Source organism: Mycetomoellerius zeteki, unplaced genomic scaffold (genome assembly GCF_001594055.1).
Source record: "Mycetomoellerius zeteki isolate Tzet28-1 unplaced genomic scaffold, Tzet1.0 scaffold241, whole genome shotgun sequence".
NCBI lineage: Eukaryota > Metazoa > Arthropoda > Insecta > Hymenoptera > Formicidae > Mycetomoellerius > Mycetomoellerius zeteki.
The window spans coordinates 57,342-77,485 of record NW_017257218.1 but is presented as its reverse complement, the minus strand read 5'-3'; the positions used below and the strand labels follow the sequence as shown (position 1 = coordinate 77,485).

The 20,144-nt window shown below is 31.5% G+C and overlaps 1 protein-coding gene across 2 annotated transcripts in view; it reads right to left on the bottom strand.

The window, feature by feature from the left end:
• Nucleotides 1-3,498: 3,498 nt before the first annotated feature.
• LOC108723487 (uncharacterized) overlaps nt 3,499-20,144 on the bottom strand; it is a 56,267-nt gene continuing 39,621 nt past the window's right edge. For both annotated transcript variants that reach the window (XM_018449290.1, XM_018449291.1), the window contains 2 exons: nt 15,507-15,726; nt 3,499-5,099 (listed from right to left, as the gene is read on the bottom strand). In XM_018449290.1, the coding sequence (XP_018304792.1) occupies nt 4,687-5,099; nt 15,507-15,726 (633 nt within the window). In that variant the 3' untranslated portion in view covers nt 3,499-4,686. The remainder of the gene's footprint in view (nt 5,100-15,506; nt 15,727-20,144) is intronic.

Sequence of the window (20,144 nt, the reverse complement as noted above, 5' to 3'; positions counted from 1 at the left end):
TGGACAAAATAACATTGCACCACCCGTCGAATTACATGAACAAACAATACTGAGTTTACGAAGCTAAGATTGAAGGCTAAAAAAATTTATATTAATTTGCAAATTATACGTATATGTATGAATGCTTAGCGAAAACTCAGAATGATAAACAATGCAGGAATTGTGTCTAATAATAGGTATCTTGCAAATGATGACATTGTAAATATGTTAGATGAAGACAGATATATGCATTTGAGTGAGACAGAATGATAATATAAGAAATAAATTAAAGATCTCACAAGGAAAAGATGTCACTATTATCGGTATTTTAAATTTGGAATTAAAAAAGTCTGTATTATCGATATCAGTCAAGTTCGGCCGTTACTTCATCATCCCCTTAAACAGATCGTTTGATAGTATGGCTACGTTTACACCGTACTCTTAGTCTGCAACCTATACGATAGGTACCTTTGTTTAACCTATAGAATAAACAAGGACATCTATAGGTCGCGGACTAAGGGCATGGTAAATGTAGTCATTGTACGGATGTTTGATTGAGAAGTTTTCTGTGTATTCAAACAAAAGAAGATCTTATACTTTTTCGAGTATTGAACGAGACAGTAAAGCCCTAAATCCTAAATACAATGCAGGCAATAGCGATAGGGATAGAAATAACACAGGCAATAATAAGCATAGCGATAGAAACAGATGAATCAACATACGGGAATACATATGTCAATGCAGATCGAAATAGGCAATAGCGATAAAATTTCCGACGAATTGGAATTCTATATTTATTCCTATCGCTGTTTTTATCGCTGTTGTCTCGTATTGTGTTTAAGGCTTAAGATGTATACTAAGCGCATGTCGCACCTAATTAAATAATCGGAGATAAAATAAGCAGAATAACATTGCGCTCCTTGTTATCATTAGTTATGTTATATGCATAACGTTACTTAAACCGATCGCATCATTTTAGACTTGGCAATATCAAGCAAAAATATCGACTATGAATATATTCAGATGTTTAAATGCTATTTATATTTACCCTGAATGAGTACTTAAGTAGGCATTATTGAATATATCTATTGTAATAATGAATAAGTTTTTCAAAAACTAAATAAAATTATAATACTGTCCCAATTTTTTATAATAATAAAGCTTACAAACAGAAAACCATTTTTAATATTTTATGTAGAGAAGGTTCCGTTTGCTTGCAGTCCCAATTACATACAAAACAATTCGTCAGTTATGCCTAATTCTTAGAAAGGCTTAAGGGAATGCTGGAGTGACCAAATTGTTAGGATTTTGCAGATCGATATAAATCTCCGAATTTATTGAACGGAATCAAAAATCCTTTTACAGGCTTAAAGTAGACGCAAAATTTAGAAGTGCTGCAATAGACTTTATACTAAAATTGTGAAAAAAGTTAAAAATTTACATTTTTTTAACTCGTATAGAGCTCATCTGACGTAGATGTTTCCTTAATACAAAAGTGTTATAGCTCGTATGGACCAAACGATAGTGCAGCACTCAGCGCATTACGTGCACAAATACTGAGTTTATGAAACTAAGATTAAAAGCTACAAAAGAAAGATTTATATCAATCTGCAAATAACGTATATATAAACGCTGAGCGAAGACTCGGAATGGTAAACAAAGCAATAATTGTGTCTAGCAGTAGGTGTTCAATCTTCTAAGAGATTTGATGTTGCAATATGTTAGTTAAGGACAAATGAATGCGTTTGAGCGAGACACAACGATATATAATAAGTATAAGAAATGAATGAAAGATGTCACTATTATCGAATTTGGAATTAAAAAAAGTCTGTACTATCGACCTCGATCAAGTTCGGCCGTCGATCCAGCATCCCCTTAATGTGTATAATTTGTGCATTCGAGAAATAAAAGTAAATGGAACTTGGAGATTGAGATTGCATGAAATATCAATCAGGATAAATATTTACTTTTATTATTCTGATTAATCAAATATCATGCAATATCAACAATATAGCGACTTTTATGGGACATTTGATTGGTCGATTTTATATGTATTGTATGTTGGCTATGAAGTTTTTTGACTAGATAGGCCTTCAAAGAAGAAAGTTTTGAAAATCAAGAATGTTCATAAAAAGAGTGTATAAGAGAATATGAATAGTTAAAAAATATCTAGTCGATATTTTATTCATAATTTTTTATTCGATATTTTTACATCGAGCTGCAAAAAATATCAAATGTTCGATATTATCGAATAGCGATAAACATCCCTATTTTCGATGCTTTAAAAGACGCTTAAAAGACGAATTCGTCGAATTTATGATTGCTCTTGCGTATATAAATCTATGTATACTTTCAGTCCATTTTAAATAATAACCTTTTTAACGATAAATATTTAAATTTATAGATAACAAGCAAATTGTATTAAAAAATATTTTGATATATAGTATATTTTTATTTAATAAGCTGACTTCTTCACAAACGCAAAACGCATTTTACCTATTGATGCGAACGGTTTAATATTCTTTAGTGCTGATTTTCCGTGAGCTTTTAATAATAAAAAAAACGTTGGCATAATAATTTCGCATCCTGGACTGTAATAAATGTCGCATGCGCGCGCGCACGCTCCTTCTAGAATCCTTTTAGAAACATTCTTCTAGAGAACACGTAGTAGCAAGTTTAGTCTCGACGTTACTTTCACTCGTATGCATTTACCACTTATCAAAGTGTTGCCCGGAGCTTCCGAAGGAAGATAATATTGCATTATACTTTCGTTAATCATCGTTAATTTACCAATAAAGTATTTTAGGCCGGCCGTAAGAAGACGTTACTTTCGTTAATTTGCGAAACGATAGGTCTGTTTTCTATGGCTGAACTAATGTATACTTTTATATTTAGAACTTAAAGTGAGATAAATATTTGTTTGATATTTGTCGAAAACGAGAAGAGAGTAGCAATCTAATGCAATCTAGTGCAGGAACAGAAAACAGACCACATATTTTTTCTGCAACATATTTACAACACCTTGGAACGAAGCTGCAATGGTACCATGCAATTAACGATGCCCCATCGAATACATCATCGTCGTTTCTTTACTTTAAAGGCCCAACTATACATCTATCGTAACGCTATGATCGTAAGTGATCGTAAGGAAAAAAGCTACCATTGTTTACAATGGCTGCGTTCAGCAGAAAAAGCAGCTTTGCAACTGTTGTAAAATTCTTTAATATAATTGGTCTTGCTCTTAATTCCTCATTGGATCTAAATGTATAAACTAATCATATTCAAGAATTTTACAACAGTTGCAAAGCTGCTTTCTCTGCTGAACTCAGCCATTGTCTGTCTACATAAGATCATAACACAGCTAATAGAATATTAGGGCCAAATAACTGTATTCTCATTGGCTATCATATCGCTAGACAAGTTTGTAATCGTAAGAGTTGAAGTTGAGTCAACTCTTACGATGAGCTTACGATAGTTATTACGACGAGCGTTACGATTATCGTAAGGAGCTTACGGTAGTCAACGAAGCTAGATGTAGTTGAGCCTTGCATCGTCGTGGCAATCGCTGCTGCTTATGCATCGCGATTTGATGCATCGCGGACAGCTTTGATCCAGGCTATCGGTCTTGCTTTCCTGTGCGTCACAAATAGGACGGACGCATGATGGAGTATCTGTTACATGCATAATTTTTTTTATCGATTTAAACACTAAATTACATACATATCACGTTGTTCCACAAAATACGAACGGGTAAATAAATCTCGCACGGAGTCTCTTTAACTGACATTCACATATCACATTCACATTCACGGGCTCATAGAAGTTCCGATTCATCAAAATGATACGTCGAACTCTTCATACTACTCGGATTGACAAATTTGTCTTCGTCTATTTCCATCGCAAGCATACGAGTACAGACGATTGTGAATATAATCTTAATGTGAGTTAATCTTGCGCGTTTCATAATATCCTCCGCTTTTGCATTGCAACCTAATATTATTTCTCGTTTCAACATGTAACACGGAATGTAAGTAATCGGTTGACAGAAGAATGGATGATATAATAATATGTAACTCATATGAAAATTATGGTGACACTTTATTCCAGACTAGCATTCAACTTCTTTTGTCCGACAAATTGTCGTTCAAATACATGCGCAAACAAGATGTACTACCATTATACTTTTATTATATTGGTCTTTGTTGGATACACTGTTTCCTGATTAAAAATTTTCGGTACACGGATCATCGATCATACGATGATAGATCACTACTAATCCCACAATGATGGTTATAATTATCCTGCTTTGCATTAACATATTACGTTGTTGCTTATTCCTTCCTGAACTCTATGATTAGATGTACATATACATAATGGATTAAATAGATATTTGCCTCGCGACACAAATAATCACAGCTGATCTTTCAGTACTACTTTGTCCGGCAGCGTAGAGCGGAAAGTTAATCGTCGAATAAATAGTATCAATCACAGCCAATCTTGCAGCTTCAAATGTTCCAGTAACCATTCCGATAACAACGATGAATCTTTAATTGGAACCACCATAATCATGTTGCCGTTCTAACTTTGGCGATTGTAACTAGAGCACATCTTAGCATGAATATGGATATCACGCGACACAATAAATGACAATGTTACACAATTTCGCTAACGCACTCCGGGTTTTCGCGAGTCTTGCACTTATGCACGTCATAAACTCCAGTTCGTCTGCAAAGCTAGCTTGAGCGTGACAAACATGGTGAGTAACGCGGTGCAGGCCATCACTGACGGCGATGACGCCATGCTATGTTGCATGGCGGCCGGATTGTCACCCTTGAAAACGTGCACCAAGACGCGCGCCGGCTGGGCATTGCTAGCCTCGCAAGTGTAGTTGCCCGAGTGACGATCCGACGCTTTTGGTACCTCCAACCAGCTCTCCCGACCAACGAGATCAGTGCTAACGTTGACGCCTTGATCAACGTCATAATTAATCATACGGAAGTTGTGATACCAGAAGAGATATGACGGTACTTCCGTGGACTTCTTTACCAGACAATGGAGTTGCAACGTGCTACCGGGCCTCACAAATTTTTCCGCTGGGCCAACTATCTCCGCTCTTGCTTCTGCAAATGGTCAAATATGACACATGAGACGTGAATCGTTCATAGACTCGGCTAGACATTGGGGCATTGTTTATTATTATGGGTATGTGAAACGTGAGGGCGAGAGAAGAGAATAGCTCGTGTAAGAGCAATAGAATTTCAGACATTCCGCCAGAGTTTCTCAAACACTGGGATCAGGAAATTAACATAGCGGTCAATTATTTCTAAAAAAAACTCACGTTATATGTTTAAAAATGATCTTGTTTAAAAAATTGTTTTTATACGGAACATAGTGAATAATACATTATTTTTTCCTAATGAAACTGTTGATTTATAAAAAGTAGTAACTTATTTGAAATTCCATTTATACTACACTATCCTTCAACAAAATATATTTTCAAGAGACACGGTAGTGTTTCGCGCCAAATATAGCTAGCGCGAGACCGCCCCGTATCTTTATTCAAGCCGGCGAGTTGCGAACACCCGAGATTATCGGATCTCTCAATAAACGGCTGAATCGATCAACTTCTGAGTAATCTCAATCGACAACTTGGTTTAAATTATATAATAGAAATATTTTTATTTTCCGAGGGCGATGATGATGATCTTCGGAGATATTGCGATGTGAAATCCGAAATGTCAAAATTTCACATTTTTCACATTAAGATACGTCATCATCATCGCCCTCGGAAATGTTGTCCGTTTGATATTTTAAACGACAGATGGCACTCGCCTGTTGCGGCGTTACTTACCTGCAGTCTCGCTTGCACCATATCGATATATCGATAGAGAGCTAGATCGCTGTCATTCGTGACATCGCTTCGTTAAAATATATCGTTATTGTAATAACCGCAGCACAGTCTTTTGCATAACGCGTGATGCATAAGAAAATCAACCGAAGTTTCTTTTTTCCGTGAAATAGAAGGAAAGAAAGGTTTTTGATTGGTTGATTCGCTTATGCATTATGCACTATGTGTTATGCAAAAGTCTGTACTGCGGCCTTAATCAGATATGTAAATTCTAAAATATTCTAAGTTTCATACAAAAAACATGAAAAATTGCCCCTTATTCGGTATAATTACTGTCATTTTTTTCTTCAAGAGCACACATACAAGCGCATACACTTGGTGTCCTTTTTATCTTTTTATAAAAAGGGTAATTTTTTAACAAATCTTAAATATCTATTTTAATAAACTATGCTGAAGCAAAAAATATTAAATATAAACAAACAATAAGAACTTTCAGCTATTCTTTTATCAAATTTTTATCAGCCATATTACAATTAGTTACATCATCTGTTTTATATTGTTGAATAAAGATTGAATTTTACAAAAAAAAGCTTAGAACTTTTTTGTACACCTAATATAATTTCTTAATACAGCTGCCCACAAACATCCTTATCGTAATTTGACAATCATTATGACTGATAATGAATAGTCATAATTTGCTAATGGCTATAATAGAATATTTCTCTGACGAGTAAAGCTCCAATGATATTTGATCTATGAGATTTGTATAATATGCAATTGATGCAATTGCCATAGTGAGGTGATTTATCGGAAATGATATGATAGGATGTTTTATCCAATAATATCAGAATTATAATTAATACGTGTACATATATATATTGTAATAAACAGTATTTGTATGAAAGTAGTCGGACTGCATAATTAACCTTTCATGTAGAGCAACAAATCCACACGTTGCTGTATCCATTAACTGAGCATCAATTCCATGTATGACACTTGGATATCAGTCATAAGGATATCAATTTTGACTCATTTCTTTACGGGAACAAAAATATTGATTTCCTTATTTTAATAGTAAATGTTGAACATAAATAACAAAGAAACCTATATCTGTTATTTATTATCGAAAATATTGAAAGAAATTAAAAATTTCATAGATCTTTCCGTTAGATAGTGTGAGTCAACGAAGTGCATGTACTACAGTGATTAATTATCCGATAAGCAACTCTCTCTCTCGAGGTAATTAATTTCTCAATCAATTTACCCCATTGAACAAATTGTCTATTAATTAAGTATTCAATTAGGCGATGTTCCAATGGAACTGTATGCCCCGCAGAGCACTTTTTTCCGTAGAATAGTTGTCACTGTACAATCAATATTTCTATTCATAGAAATTCTAATATATTGGTGATTTAATATGTAGAGTAACAGCTAATATACAGAATAACTGCTATTTCTATTCAAACCGCGTAAAATTACGCCAAGAATATTATTATGATTTTTCTAATCGGTTTTACTGGCCTTAATTATTTTATCAGTTATCATTCAATGTAGTACTATATTTTCTGGAACAATTACTTTAAGAAGATTATTAATATAATATAAACAATTGATATCCGATATTCATTTGCGCTAGTCATAAAAATTTAATACATTCTATTACCATTTAAAAGTTGTTTATTTTAATTGAATTGAATAAAGCTATTTAAATGAAAAGAATAACACATTAATGGAGATTGAAAACTATATAGGTATATCGATAATACCTTACACTGTCACAGATTATCATCATGTATTGCTAATCAATCGAGAATGGAATCAATCATGCGAAAGGATAATCTTTTTTTAAATATCTTTCCGTTACCAATTGTTGTGCTTGTATGGAATTTTAACGAGTTTCATCGTAAATTGAAACCGTTCATTCTTTCCCGTGAACTGCCTATATTGATTTGTAAGTCGATAGCACTGAATAGCGTATGACACAGAGCTCTCAAACTATTTAAATCAAACAGAAACATTGCATTGATAAATTCACGATTTGAATGTAACGTTTCAAAGTGATTACAAACACGTATATAAGCTTGATATTTTGACAACTGTATATTTTGGAAAAAATTTACGTTTGCTGTCAGTTATCTATTTTTGCGTTCGACATCTAATACGAAGTGTTAGATGTCGAACATTTCAAGCTATTAATTTTTGAAAATGCTAGTTCTGTCTCCATTTTTATAAATAAATTATTGACATATCACATAGAAAATGACACATAACTCTTCTTATCGATAACGTGATCTGTTTCTATTATTTTTATGTACAGCAATAGATAAAAAGAGAGTGGAATTTTTTTAATTCACATGTACCACAAACGATGAATCCTCCTCTAATGTTGCGTTCTGTAGCACAAGAATAATATTTTATATTTGGACGTAAATCTTTCATTTAACCTCACCATATTAACATACAAACTGTTATTTCACACCCAATGTATTAGTTATTACAATCCTATTCCCCGTGAATAATAATAACAATACACCATAATATTGTCGAAATTTTAAATAAGCATAAGCTGTATTTTAGTAAGATAGAAGAATTTTGAAGAAATTTTTGATCCTGACTGAGAAATACTGTTGGGACTCACATTTTACGGTATCTCATATGAGAGGCTCCGGGAATTTTAAGTCCGCTCACGCTCAGATGCGTTTCATCCTTTCACTCGGCGCGACCTGACACGCCGTGCGCAGGGCGTGTGAGGATCAGGTATGTGAGGGGTACTCGCCGCCAACACCCGCACCAGCCAGTCCAGATACGCTTTTACTACTGTCACGACCGCAAATGATAGTCGAGATGTGATTCGAACCGTTTGCGCGCGGTCTGAGGGCTCCCCAGAGTGAATGGGCATCGATTCCTGGGTGCTATTGCAGTTTCAAATCACTAGAGCGTATGTTCTTGTTCGACACTTGTCTGATTTTTTGACAGCCTTTACTCGGCATTTACGCAAGCCACCCCCAGACTTTGTCCTGACAAAGGTTCCCGATGTCGTTCCTGAAAAGTGCGACATGGATCTGCTGCGGGTGAATTTTCGTCTCTTACTGTTCAGTTCTCTTACTTCCAACCATAATGACAAAAGACTAATTTTCATGAATCAACTGTACATATAGTAAACATGTTAATGTAATATGTATGTACCTACACAAAATATGTTAATGTGATGGATCATCACTTTTTGTGACAATACTTAACTTGCATTTGAAAAAATAAAAACCGAAAAATTTGAAATTATTCCCTACTATACAAAACAAAATATATGAAATAACAAACTGTACAAATACAATTTATTTAATATTACGAGTTAAATTGAGAGACTAGCAATTTAACAATTTGATGTTTTTTCGCATCTTAATAATGTTGATTGACATATTTATAGAATCTGTAAATAATTAATTCTTATTGTGAAAAATATTACCTCAGCCGGGAGTCGAACACGAATCTCTAACATTTCGTTCTAAGCCTTTGGAGGCCTACCGAGGCCTTATTAATATTCTTCGCAATAATTGACAACTAAAAATAAATTGATTTAAAATTCGTTTCTTCAGTGCTATCGTTACTAAATTCACTTATTAAATAATTTATTTTTATAAATAATGAAATATTAAATAAAAAAGTAAACTAATAATATGGCTCAAATAAAAATAAATCAATAAATAAAAAAGGGCTACGAGCCAATTAAAATTTTAAAAATATTTGATATTCGTACAAACGTACGACGCCGATCGGGTTATTTTCAATGTAAAAACAAATAATATTACATAAGTTGTCAAAGTATTCGGTCAGATTACAATAGTATCCAGTGAAACGTATCGGTTGTTTCTGTATTCCCTATTTTTTATGTGTATGGTCTATATGTAAAATTAGCATCATTTGACTGATATAAAAGTGATCTCATCTTATTTTTAAATCTACAATCTTACAAATAAAATTATCAAAAACTGTTTACATCAATAGAAAAATAAAAATAATAAACTGACATTGCAATATAATTGATACAAATACTAATACTTAAAAGTCAAACAGATTGATATATGAAACGTCCGTTACAATTAAAATTAAATTATATAATCAAGTACGTATATGTTATAATAATTTAGTACCAATTAAGTTACATACACATATATATATATATATATATATACCTTGATTTGTCGCAATGATGTGAGTCAAACGTTGAGAGAAAAACGCAAAATTAACTAAGTCATACACAGTAAGCAAAAGTAAGCCATAATACGTTATATAGGAGAGAACATGTATCTTCGACGATGTTAGACGACATTATGATAAAAAGAAAACAAGAAAACAAAGAAAAGACAATAAAGGGGAGGGGACAGAGGACAATGTTAGGAAGGGGAAAGAGATTGTATAATATTAAGATATGATTCTGGCAGAGAATCTGTATCATTTTGTTTGTATATCCCATGTTTTTGTCTTTTAATGTGAATCATTTGCGATATTAGTCTCTTATTATTAGCTTAAGAAGCTTTTATGTCTAAAATTTCAACGTTATCAGTCAAAATTATGATTCTGGTCAATGCGGTGATTAGTAATCATCGTTGGAGATTTTGACTTCTTATTGATGTCGGAGACATGTTCGTGTAATCTTATCTTTAATTGTCTTTTTGTCTGACCTACGTAACTAACATCGCAATCATCATAAGAGATCTTATAGACAACGTTTTGATTGCATAAAGGATCCAACTGGTCTTTGCCCTTTCTTATAAAGTTCTTTAGTGAATTTGGGGTAGAGAAAGCTAATTTACAATGAAACCTGTTAACAATTGGAGTAAATTTTTCAGATGCCGAATTCACATAAGGTATTGTGAAAAATTTTTCCTTTACTTTCTACGTAACTAACATCGCAATCATCATAAGAGATCTTATAGACAACGTTTTGATTGCATAAAGGATCCAACTGGTCTTTGCCCTTTCTTATAAAGTTCTTTAGTGAATTTGGGGTAGAGAAAGCTAATTTACAATGAAACCTGTTAACAATTGGAGTAAATTTTTCAGATGCCGAATTCACATAAGGTATTGTGAAAAATTTTTCCTTTACTTTTTTGCTAACAGTTCTATTATTAGAATCAATGTGAAACTTTATTCTTTTTTGTATTGAAGAAAAAACAAATTCCAGTGGATAACCATTACTTAAAAAAATATTGATTGCATTAATAAAATTATTTTGCTGGAAACGAGGATGACATAAACGTATAATTTTGTCTACAAAACCGTATATTACGCCTCTCTTGTAACAAAGCGGATGGTGTGATTAAAATTAAGAAATTTACCAGAAAAAGTCGCCTTACGATACACGTCAAAAACTAGCATCTGTTCTTCCACAATCAACGTAGTGTCAAAGAAACTTAGTTTTCTATAACTTCCATAATGAATTGCAATCTGTTATGTAATGAGTTAAAAAATTTTTAAATGTCGTTAGTACTCTCTGATGGAGCAGCTAAAATAATGTCATTCACATATCGAAAATAAAATAATAACCTTACTGGTAATTTTTCAATTGCTATTTCTTCCAGATCCTGCATAACCATATCAGTAGCAATTGGAGATAAAGGTGACCCCATAGGAGTACCAAAAATTTGTTTGTAAAATTTATTGTTAAACATAAAAAAAGTAGAATTTAAAACCATACAAACAGTAATTAAAAACTCCTTCAAAGGTATTTTAGTTTTCATGGATATGCTTCACCATCTTTTTGTAATACTATCAGATATCAATTCTACGAGAACATTAATAATTAAGGAAACGACATCCAATGAAACAAACATGTAATCAGGTTCAATACAAACATCCTTTAATTTTTCGGTAAGATGAAAACTATTCTTAATATAGTTGGAGGCTTCCGATATGGAATCATTAATAATATTATGCAGATATAACGAAAAATAATATAGTGGACTATTTATTGATGAAATAATAATTTTTAAGGGGTTACCTTGTTTATGGATCTTTGTTAAACCGTATGCTCTGGGGATGATAACATCAGTCGTGAATAATCTTTGATATGTGGAGTCATCAACAAACTTTTTATCTTTTCATCTAACAAGTAAGGAGCGTAAGTCACTGGTTAGTTTATTAGTCGGATCTTTATTGATAATTTCATATGTATTATTGTCTGATAGAATCTCTTCCATTTTTGATATGTAATTATCTTTATTTAATATTAAATATTTTACTAAAAATTATTTGAATTATTGGTCTGCCATATTGAATCAGTCATTGAATTTTAAAATTCGGACTTCTGATTTATAATTCAGTGACTCAAAAAATTCTCGGGTTCAAAGTTTCGAAACATCAATTTCATACAAAAATTTGTAACACAAAAGGTTAAAGACGTTACTATCTATTGATGATACAATTAAATATTTTATGCATTTAAATATTTTTAACATTTTCTATTTAAATCCTTTGTACACTTCAATCACTTCTCAAACTAGTTTTAGCTTTCAAGGTTCTCCTCATAATTACCGATAGATAGAAGAAGTAAATTTGTTTCAAAAGACACTAAAGTACTGCTCTACAAAATTAAAAAAAAAGAAGACTAGTAATATATCTTTTAAGATAACACATTTTTTTAAACAACGTATTTGGACAGAATAAATAAATATAAAATTAGTTAAATAAATAATAATTAGCTCGTTTATTAAAATTATAGAAAGTCAGGTAATAATACACTGTAAAAAATAATATGTTAATTTTAACTTAAAGACGTATAGTGGACTTTCTGAGATGTGCAAAAATGTTAAAATTAATATAAAATTTTAAATTAACATAAAAATATGTCTTTAAGTTAAAATAAATATTTTATTTTTTACAGTGTATCTACTAAAATAACATATTTTCCAACCGGCGTATTCAGACAGAATAAATAAATATAAATATATATAATAATTAGCTCCTTTGTGGAAAATTATAAAAAATCGACACATAAACGTACAAATATACGATAATACAATTATACTCTATACCTATGTATTTTTTTAACATTTTCCAATTGAATTCTTTGTACTTCAATAAAATTTTCAATCGAAATTAATTTCGCTTTTTGCGAAAATAAAATCCTCATTCAATGATAAAAAAAATTCTTATTTAATAATAAAAAAATTAATCAGCTACATGTGCCTATAGGTTTGTATTGATTAAATTTAAAAGAAAATATTTTTTTATTCAAACAAATTTTTGTGTTTGTTTGATATACACTTATCTTTTTATTTACGTAAAGTGATACTTGTGTACAATACATATTGTTTTTAAGAAGAAAGATTAATATAGAAAAGGACAAATTTTTTTTAGTAAAATTGATATTAATAATTTTGAATTTATATTCGCGTATTTATCTTACAAGAACATAAACAGATTTAATTGTGAGTCCTCTCGGATCAAACTAATTTGTTTTACGTTAATTAAAAATTCATAATAGTTGTGTCGTAAAAGTATTTAATGAATTCGTCAGCTATTATTTCTGTATTCGGTCTCAAATATAACCACGTCGTCGTTTTTCACGCGATACATAACAAAGTCCCAACGCAGATCATTAATGCATGCGGCACAATGGCGTTGCTATTGCATCGTGCCACGCATAAAAGCATAAAACCGACATAAATATCGCTCGATGTGGCACAGACTATATCACATGCGAAACATTATCAGCCCGTTGAGAGTTAATAATTCAAAGTCTTCCGTAAAAAGCGTTACCTTGTTTAATAAGAAAGACATGCCGTTGCGCGGCGCGGCGTGACATGGCATGGTGATGTATTCGAGGGTATCATTCGTGACTTATTGGATGCGTATTACACGCTCTGTCCATAATTAAATGGAAAACTGAGAGTCCGTATAAAATTGTAAATTCGAGATGTTACGTATTGGGAATTGGGCAGCTTATAAAATGCCGCGGAATATAATATCGCGCAGTTATTGTGAGCTTAAAAATGATGCTATTATTAAATGATCAAAGTCTAAGGGGATTTCGCCAAGAGAGAAGGGCTGAGATGATCTTGTTAAGAACGAAATATGCCCAAAATTATAACAAATGGACGAGAATCAACGCGAGCATGCACCTCGCTTCTCATGCCGATTGTATTTTAATGAGAATTTAAGGCCGAATTTAAAACTATCTTCATTTCAAAGACAATATCACGATTATATTGATTCTAAAGTTATACCATATTCTTTCCAACTCGCCGCCTTCATCAAATTCAACTTTGCTTCTGAGTTCTCATTCTTAGTACCTCAACTGAATTTTTTTCATTCACTTGCCCGCCAATATATTTCGGCATTTCAGCAAACTTACTTCAATTTTCTTCACAAGATTGTGCGTTCTCGAAAATTAAAATTCAAAGTTAAATGCATACTTCAGAGGCATAATATTTTTAGCAATTACAAAAATGACAAAATGTACTGTTATTACGAAATTCTTTTAATTTGCAAAACAATTTAAATTACTGGTTCCGATATGCTTAAAATAATAATCAATTTTTAAAAAAAGAGAGTAATTAAATATACATAAAAATATTGATGCTTAAAACTTAATAGAATATTATTGAAGATATAATAAATTAAAATGGTTTTCAGTTTTATATTTGTAACTGTATTAATGATGTTACATTTAACTAATAATAGAAATTTAAAATTCGATCAATATCGCTTTGTAACACCTAATGGGTGTTGATATCTGAGCAAACGTTGCAAATTTGAAATATTTATTTTATAAAATTACATTTAAGTTACTTTAGGTGTCTTACGCTGTCAAGTAACAATATTTGCTTTATATAAAAGTTCTGTATTTACAAAACTGGAGGCTAAAATTATAACAGATTATATGAAGAAATAACGTGCAGTTTTTAGAATTAGACTTAGATATCTAATTTTATATACAATATCATTCAACGAAAATTTATGTACAATGTGTGCGTGTGACACAACAGCATATATTGTAAAAGCAATGTGTTGATACATAAATCATATGTGTGTAAGTCCTATTGAATCGGTAAATAACAGGTGATTATGGGATCTCCTTAAAAATATACGTAAAGATGATGAAATAAAAACGTGTAAAAGAATATTGAAAAACAAAATTCCAAATGTTACTGGGATTTTATTGCTGAAAGGAATAATTTTGCATCAGTTGATATTAGTTTTTGTGACTATGACATTGAGAATTCTTAAAAGTAAACACACAAGCTGAATATTTTTATTTTTTAAAGGCTTCTTTAAGAAAAAGAGTAATTTATCTAAATATAATTTATTCATTACCAAATTCAAAATTTATTACTTCTTCCTCCAAATTTTTTGCTACTTACAAAAACGTAAAACCTAGAAATAATTGAGATAAAGAAGAGCATAACTTATTCTCTCATAAATAATAAGATATCAAGATAGCCTATAACGTAGTTATCTTATATATACGTTCATGTACAAAAGTGTAATATGAATAAAATTAAAATTAATTTTGACATGTATAATGATCCACATATTGAACATAAATATCGAATTATACAAAAATGTTATATAGTATTTTATAGAATATCATAATAGACAAGGTGCAGCGAATCATTCATGATCATTAAAAGTTATAAATATATGAGTATATAATTTTGTAATAAAAGTTTTTGCTTACCGACGACGTCAAGGAGCAGAAATATACTCGTGGGCGGATGAGTGGACACTTGGCATTCATACAGTCCGGCATCCCTCGGTTGGACGTATTTTATTTGAAGCGTCCAATCTTCGCTGTGGTGAAAATGAATTGCCTGAAACCGTTCATCGTTGGCGTATGTCGTCAGTCCTACGGTCAGTAGTTCATGTAACAGTAAGTTCTTTCGCTTGATCCACGATACCTGCAAACAAAAAGATTAATACATAAAAATGTGATTTGATATATCTTTGAATTATATTATTTACGAAAATAGAGACGAGATTACTTTTAATAAATGTCGCTTTCTATGTATACTAAATGTAAATATTTATTTACATTTATTTACATTTAAATATATTTATTTAATTTTAGTATAATTTTTTATTTTTAATAAATGTTTATTTACTGTAAGTAAATATTTCGTTAATACTATTTAAACAAATATTTAATAAAATTTAGTAAATTTTTTTCACTGTACTATTCAAACAAATATTTAATAAAATATTTAATAAAATTCAGTAAATTTTTATTCAGAGAGAGTGTATCTATGCTTTTTTGATAATCAAGTAAAATTCTTACTTAAATCTCATTTTTATCACAGATTGCATAAACAGTCTTTTCATCTTTATAATCTCAATATGGAATATAAGACAATTTTAACATCTGTATTAATTATTTCAAGCATAAAAAAGCATTGAATTTATAATATCGTAAAACAAAATATTTTCATAATTTCAAGAACAAAAAATGGCAAAATTTAAGAATTTCAAAACTATGTATACAGAGTTCATTCATATTGAATTCATATACGCATATTGATAAAAAAATTAACTCCTATTTGTTCAAAAAGCATGCTCAAAATTCAATGTAATAAAGCGAAAGAAGTCATATAAAAATGGAACGTGCAAAAAATATGTATTATGATTATTACAAAATCTTGTGTATTATTTTTAGAACGGTAGTTGTATTCATCTATTCGCTTTTCTAGATGATAAAATTGAGTGTTTTGCTACTGCGGTTTTTATATGATGCAGTAATTGGAATACAGATTGCCAACGCACCTGTCGCAATTGTTAGTCATAACAGTCTGTGACTACTGTCCATATATAATGAACAATAATGACTGCCCGTTCATAATGGTTAGAAACTGTACTGTCCAACATAGCGGTCCGCAACTACTGATACGCATCCGTAGACCGTAGAATACAAACAGTAACGCCGCGGTAACTACTGCTCGCTCCTCAGTCTCCACAGTGCTCGTTATTACATTAATTGCTCGTATCGTAATTCTGCATACGTAGCTATTTGAAAACATTAACCCTGCAAACAAAGGATGTAAGTATGTTCTAGGTGCTTGAAATATAAAATATTTTGCGCGATTTAGTACCTATGTCCTTTGTAAAAACGTTATATTTTTAAAAAGTGATAAATAATAAATGAAACGTGAGTCGATTTACTTAATCTTTTCTCTTTTATTCCCTGCTGACGTAAAATAATATTCTAGTACTTACAAATTTAATCGCGGTCATATTATAATAGTTATCACAGTGCATGTAATGCATATAATTTTGAAAGTACAACTTCCTTATTTCTCCGTATATGACTTGCAGATTTCTATATACGCAAATAAAACCTTCATATTTTTACAAAAATACGATCAAATTTTCAGATACCGTTTTTATAAAAATAGTTTCTGGATTTATTATACAAAATAGTCCTCTATTGAGAGAAATAAATATTATATACTTACATAATAGATATTATGTCTACTAAATATTTTGATACTGTGTACTACAAATATTGTACTACAAATATTTTGATAAGACAATTTTATTACAATATACATTTTTTACGTTTCTGACATTTTTACAAAGATTCGTTGTAAAAAAATCACTATATCTGTAAATGCGTCCTTGTATTTCTACAAATAACATATGTGTTTCATATTTCTAATCGTTAGACTTTTTATTTCCTACAGAATTTATACTTTTCCTAAACATCTTCGAATTAATTATTTTACCGTAAAATCCACACTTTCGCGCATACGGTCACTTTATCTTGCGATATCGACTTAGAAAAGTTTAAACAATAAATATTCCCGGCTTTACCGTTAATTACAAGCATTTCACGCAAGATGTGGGCACTCATCTATGCCAAATTAAACATTATAAACTTTGTGACGTCACTGAATCACTCAATGTCAACTACTATTAGTATGTGTCGGATGCTTAATTATAACGAACAATAATTGAAATTTGCAACGACCAGTAACTGCGACAAATATACATACACGTATGCGCGCGACGATCAGTAACTATGGCACGTCAATAACGTGCGGTAACTATCGTGCGTATTTCCGTCCGACCTCCTGAAAACCTCAAGAAGCCTCGTCAGCCAGAATAATCCGACAACTGTACGGCGAGATGATTGTAGGGCTCGTGACCGGAATTAATCGTGAACTCCAAAGACGATTAGATCCCCTTGATAACCACGTATTTTTTATCCCTTTGTCATGCTCCAGCATATAATAGGGAAAAAAATATGTGTCGAATAAAGAGTACCGCGATGCATAAAATATTTTGATATTTATAAATCGAAAAGTATATGCATCAGAAATACGGCAACATTATGTAAACCGACTTTACGTATATTTTTATGTATTTTAATGTAGAAAACGCATAGAGGTGTAATAATATAAAATAGAGAATTATATATAAAAAATTAAAAATATATATCATTTCCGAACTATTTTTCCATATGTTACTATTCTAGCTCTAGTTCAATAGCTTATTTTCCATCTTTCTGTTCACCATAAACCGATGTGATATTTGCTCGCAAAAGGGACATACCGTAGAGAAATGTTCTATGGAGTCGATCAGAAAATGTATCTCAGCAAGAAAATATTTTACGTTGATACGACTTGGCCAGTATCCATTTTCACATTTTAGTGAATGGAAGTTCGCAGTCTGTAAAACCGAGTAAAATATTACTAGACAGGACACACATCACGAGCTAGTTAATTTTATTGCGCATTTAAACGTGCCAGACACTAAAGGTTTAAAGTAATTTTCTATTCTAGGCAAAATCCATTTTCGACCACGATTCATAGAGTAATTCAGAGCGATTGAGAAAAAAAAATCACATAAAAATTAATGACCGTAAATATTGAAAAGTCCCGTGGTAAATTTGTTTCTATCAAACTGGAACATTTCTGTATATTTAATGTACAGGCAACGTTTGTAAATGTAAAATATTTTGCAAATAGTAAAACAAAATATTTGTGATAAATTTGTATGTATATCTTATGGACTCAAAGATTGCAACATTTTTCGATGGATTTCTGAATGCAGTACCGATCCATAAATAAGAACCAACCGCTCAATGAGTAAGCTGTATTCCGAAACTCATTAAAAAAAAGATGTTACAACCTTTTACTCCATGACCATACACTGGAAGAAGCTATTGAGAAATTTATGTAGAAAATAAAGATGTACCCGCTAGTAACTATTACATTTACACGACTCGATTTACGCCGAAGTTATAACATCGATGTTATGAAATTGGCCAATCATAACTATTCCTTTGAAGAATGGAATGATTGTGATTAGACAGTTTCATAACATCGATGTTATAATTTTGGCGTAAATCAAGCTGTGTAAACGACAATGGCTGGACGACGACGATGCCGGACGACGCCGGACAGCTCTGAGCGACGCCGGGCGACTCCGGGTGACTTTGGACGACGCTAGGCAAGTATATATATTTTTTTAAAGAGGTTTTTTAGGGATCACATATTTCAAAATATAATTTCTCTTTATTACTTCAGCACAACTGCCAAGGGACTTGGTTTATACAATTTTTTACCCACACTCATTCTTCCACACTGCTAAAAATAACCTAACTCTACTTACTCTGTCTAAAATTCTTTATACACTACGTCGCCGAGAATAAAGAAAATACAAAGTATCTTATTCTTATTCATTATTTTTGTTCGTTCTTAAATATCTAGGTATCGATGTTACTTTATTCTATCTCAGCTCTGAGTATCACGGTATATGTTCCTCTATCTTATAATATTTAATACCCATATATCACAGCCTGACTATAGTATATACTATACTACATAATATAATATAATATAATACAATAGTACAATACATAACTACAACTATACATAAATATGTCGCAATACAGTATAAATTCTTAATAATACATCACAACATTCCTAATCGTATCATTATCACATCTAGACGCGGTCTTATTCTACTACCTAAATATATTACTCCATATCCGTTACCTCACTAGTTGTCTTTTCCTCTGTTTTCTTTTTCTTGATCTCTTTTTTCCTTTCTCTCTTTAATTTACCTAACACTTTACATTTTTCTGAATCTAATTCTTCGCTCCAAAGTTTCCTCTATATTTCCTGCTTATCCTTTCCTAGATCCCTAAATCAACTGCCTACTTTTTGACATTCTTCTACATAGTGTTCCATACAATTCATCCCTATTCCGCAAAATACGCAGCCTCTATATACAGGGTGTTTCCAAATTAAATGGCAAAACTTCGGGAGCGTGTAGAGGAGTAAAAAACTAAGAAAAAAAGTCCTATAGACATATGCTC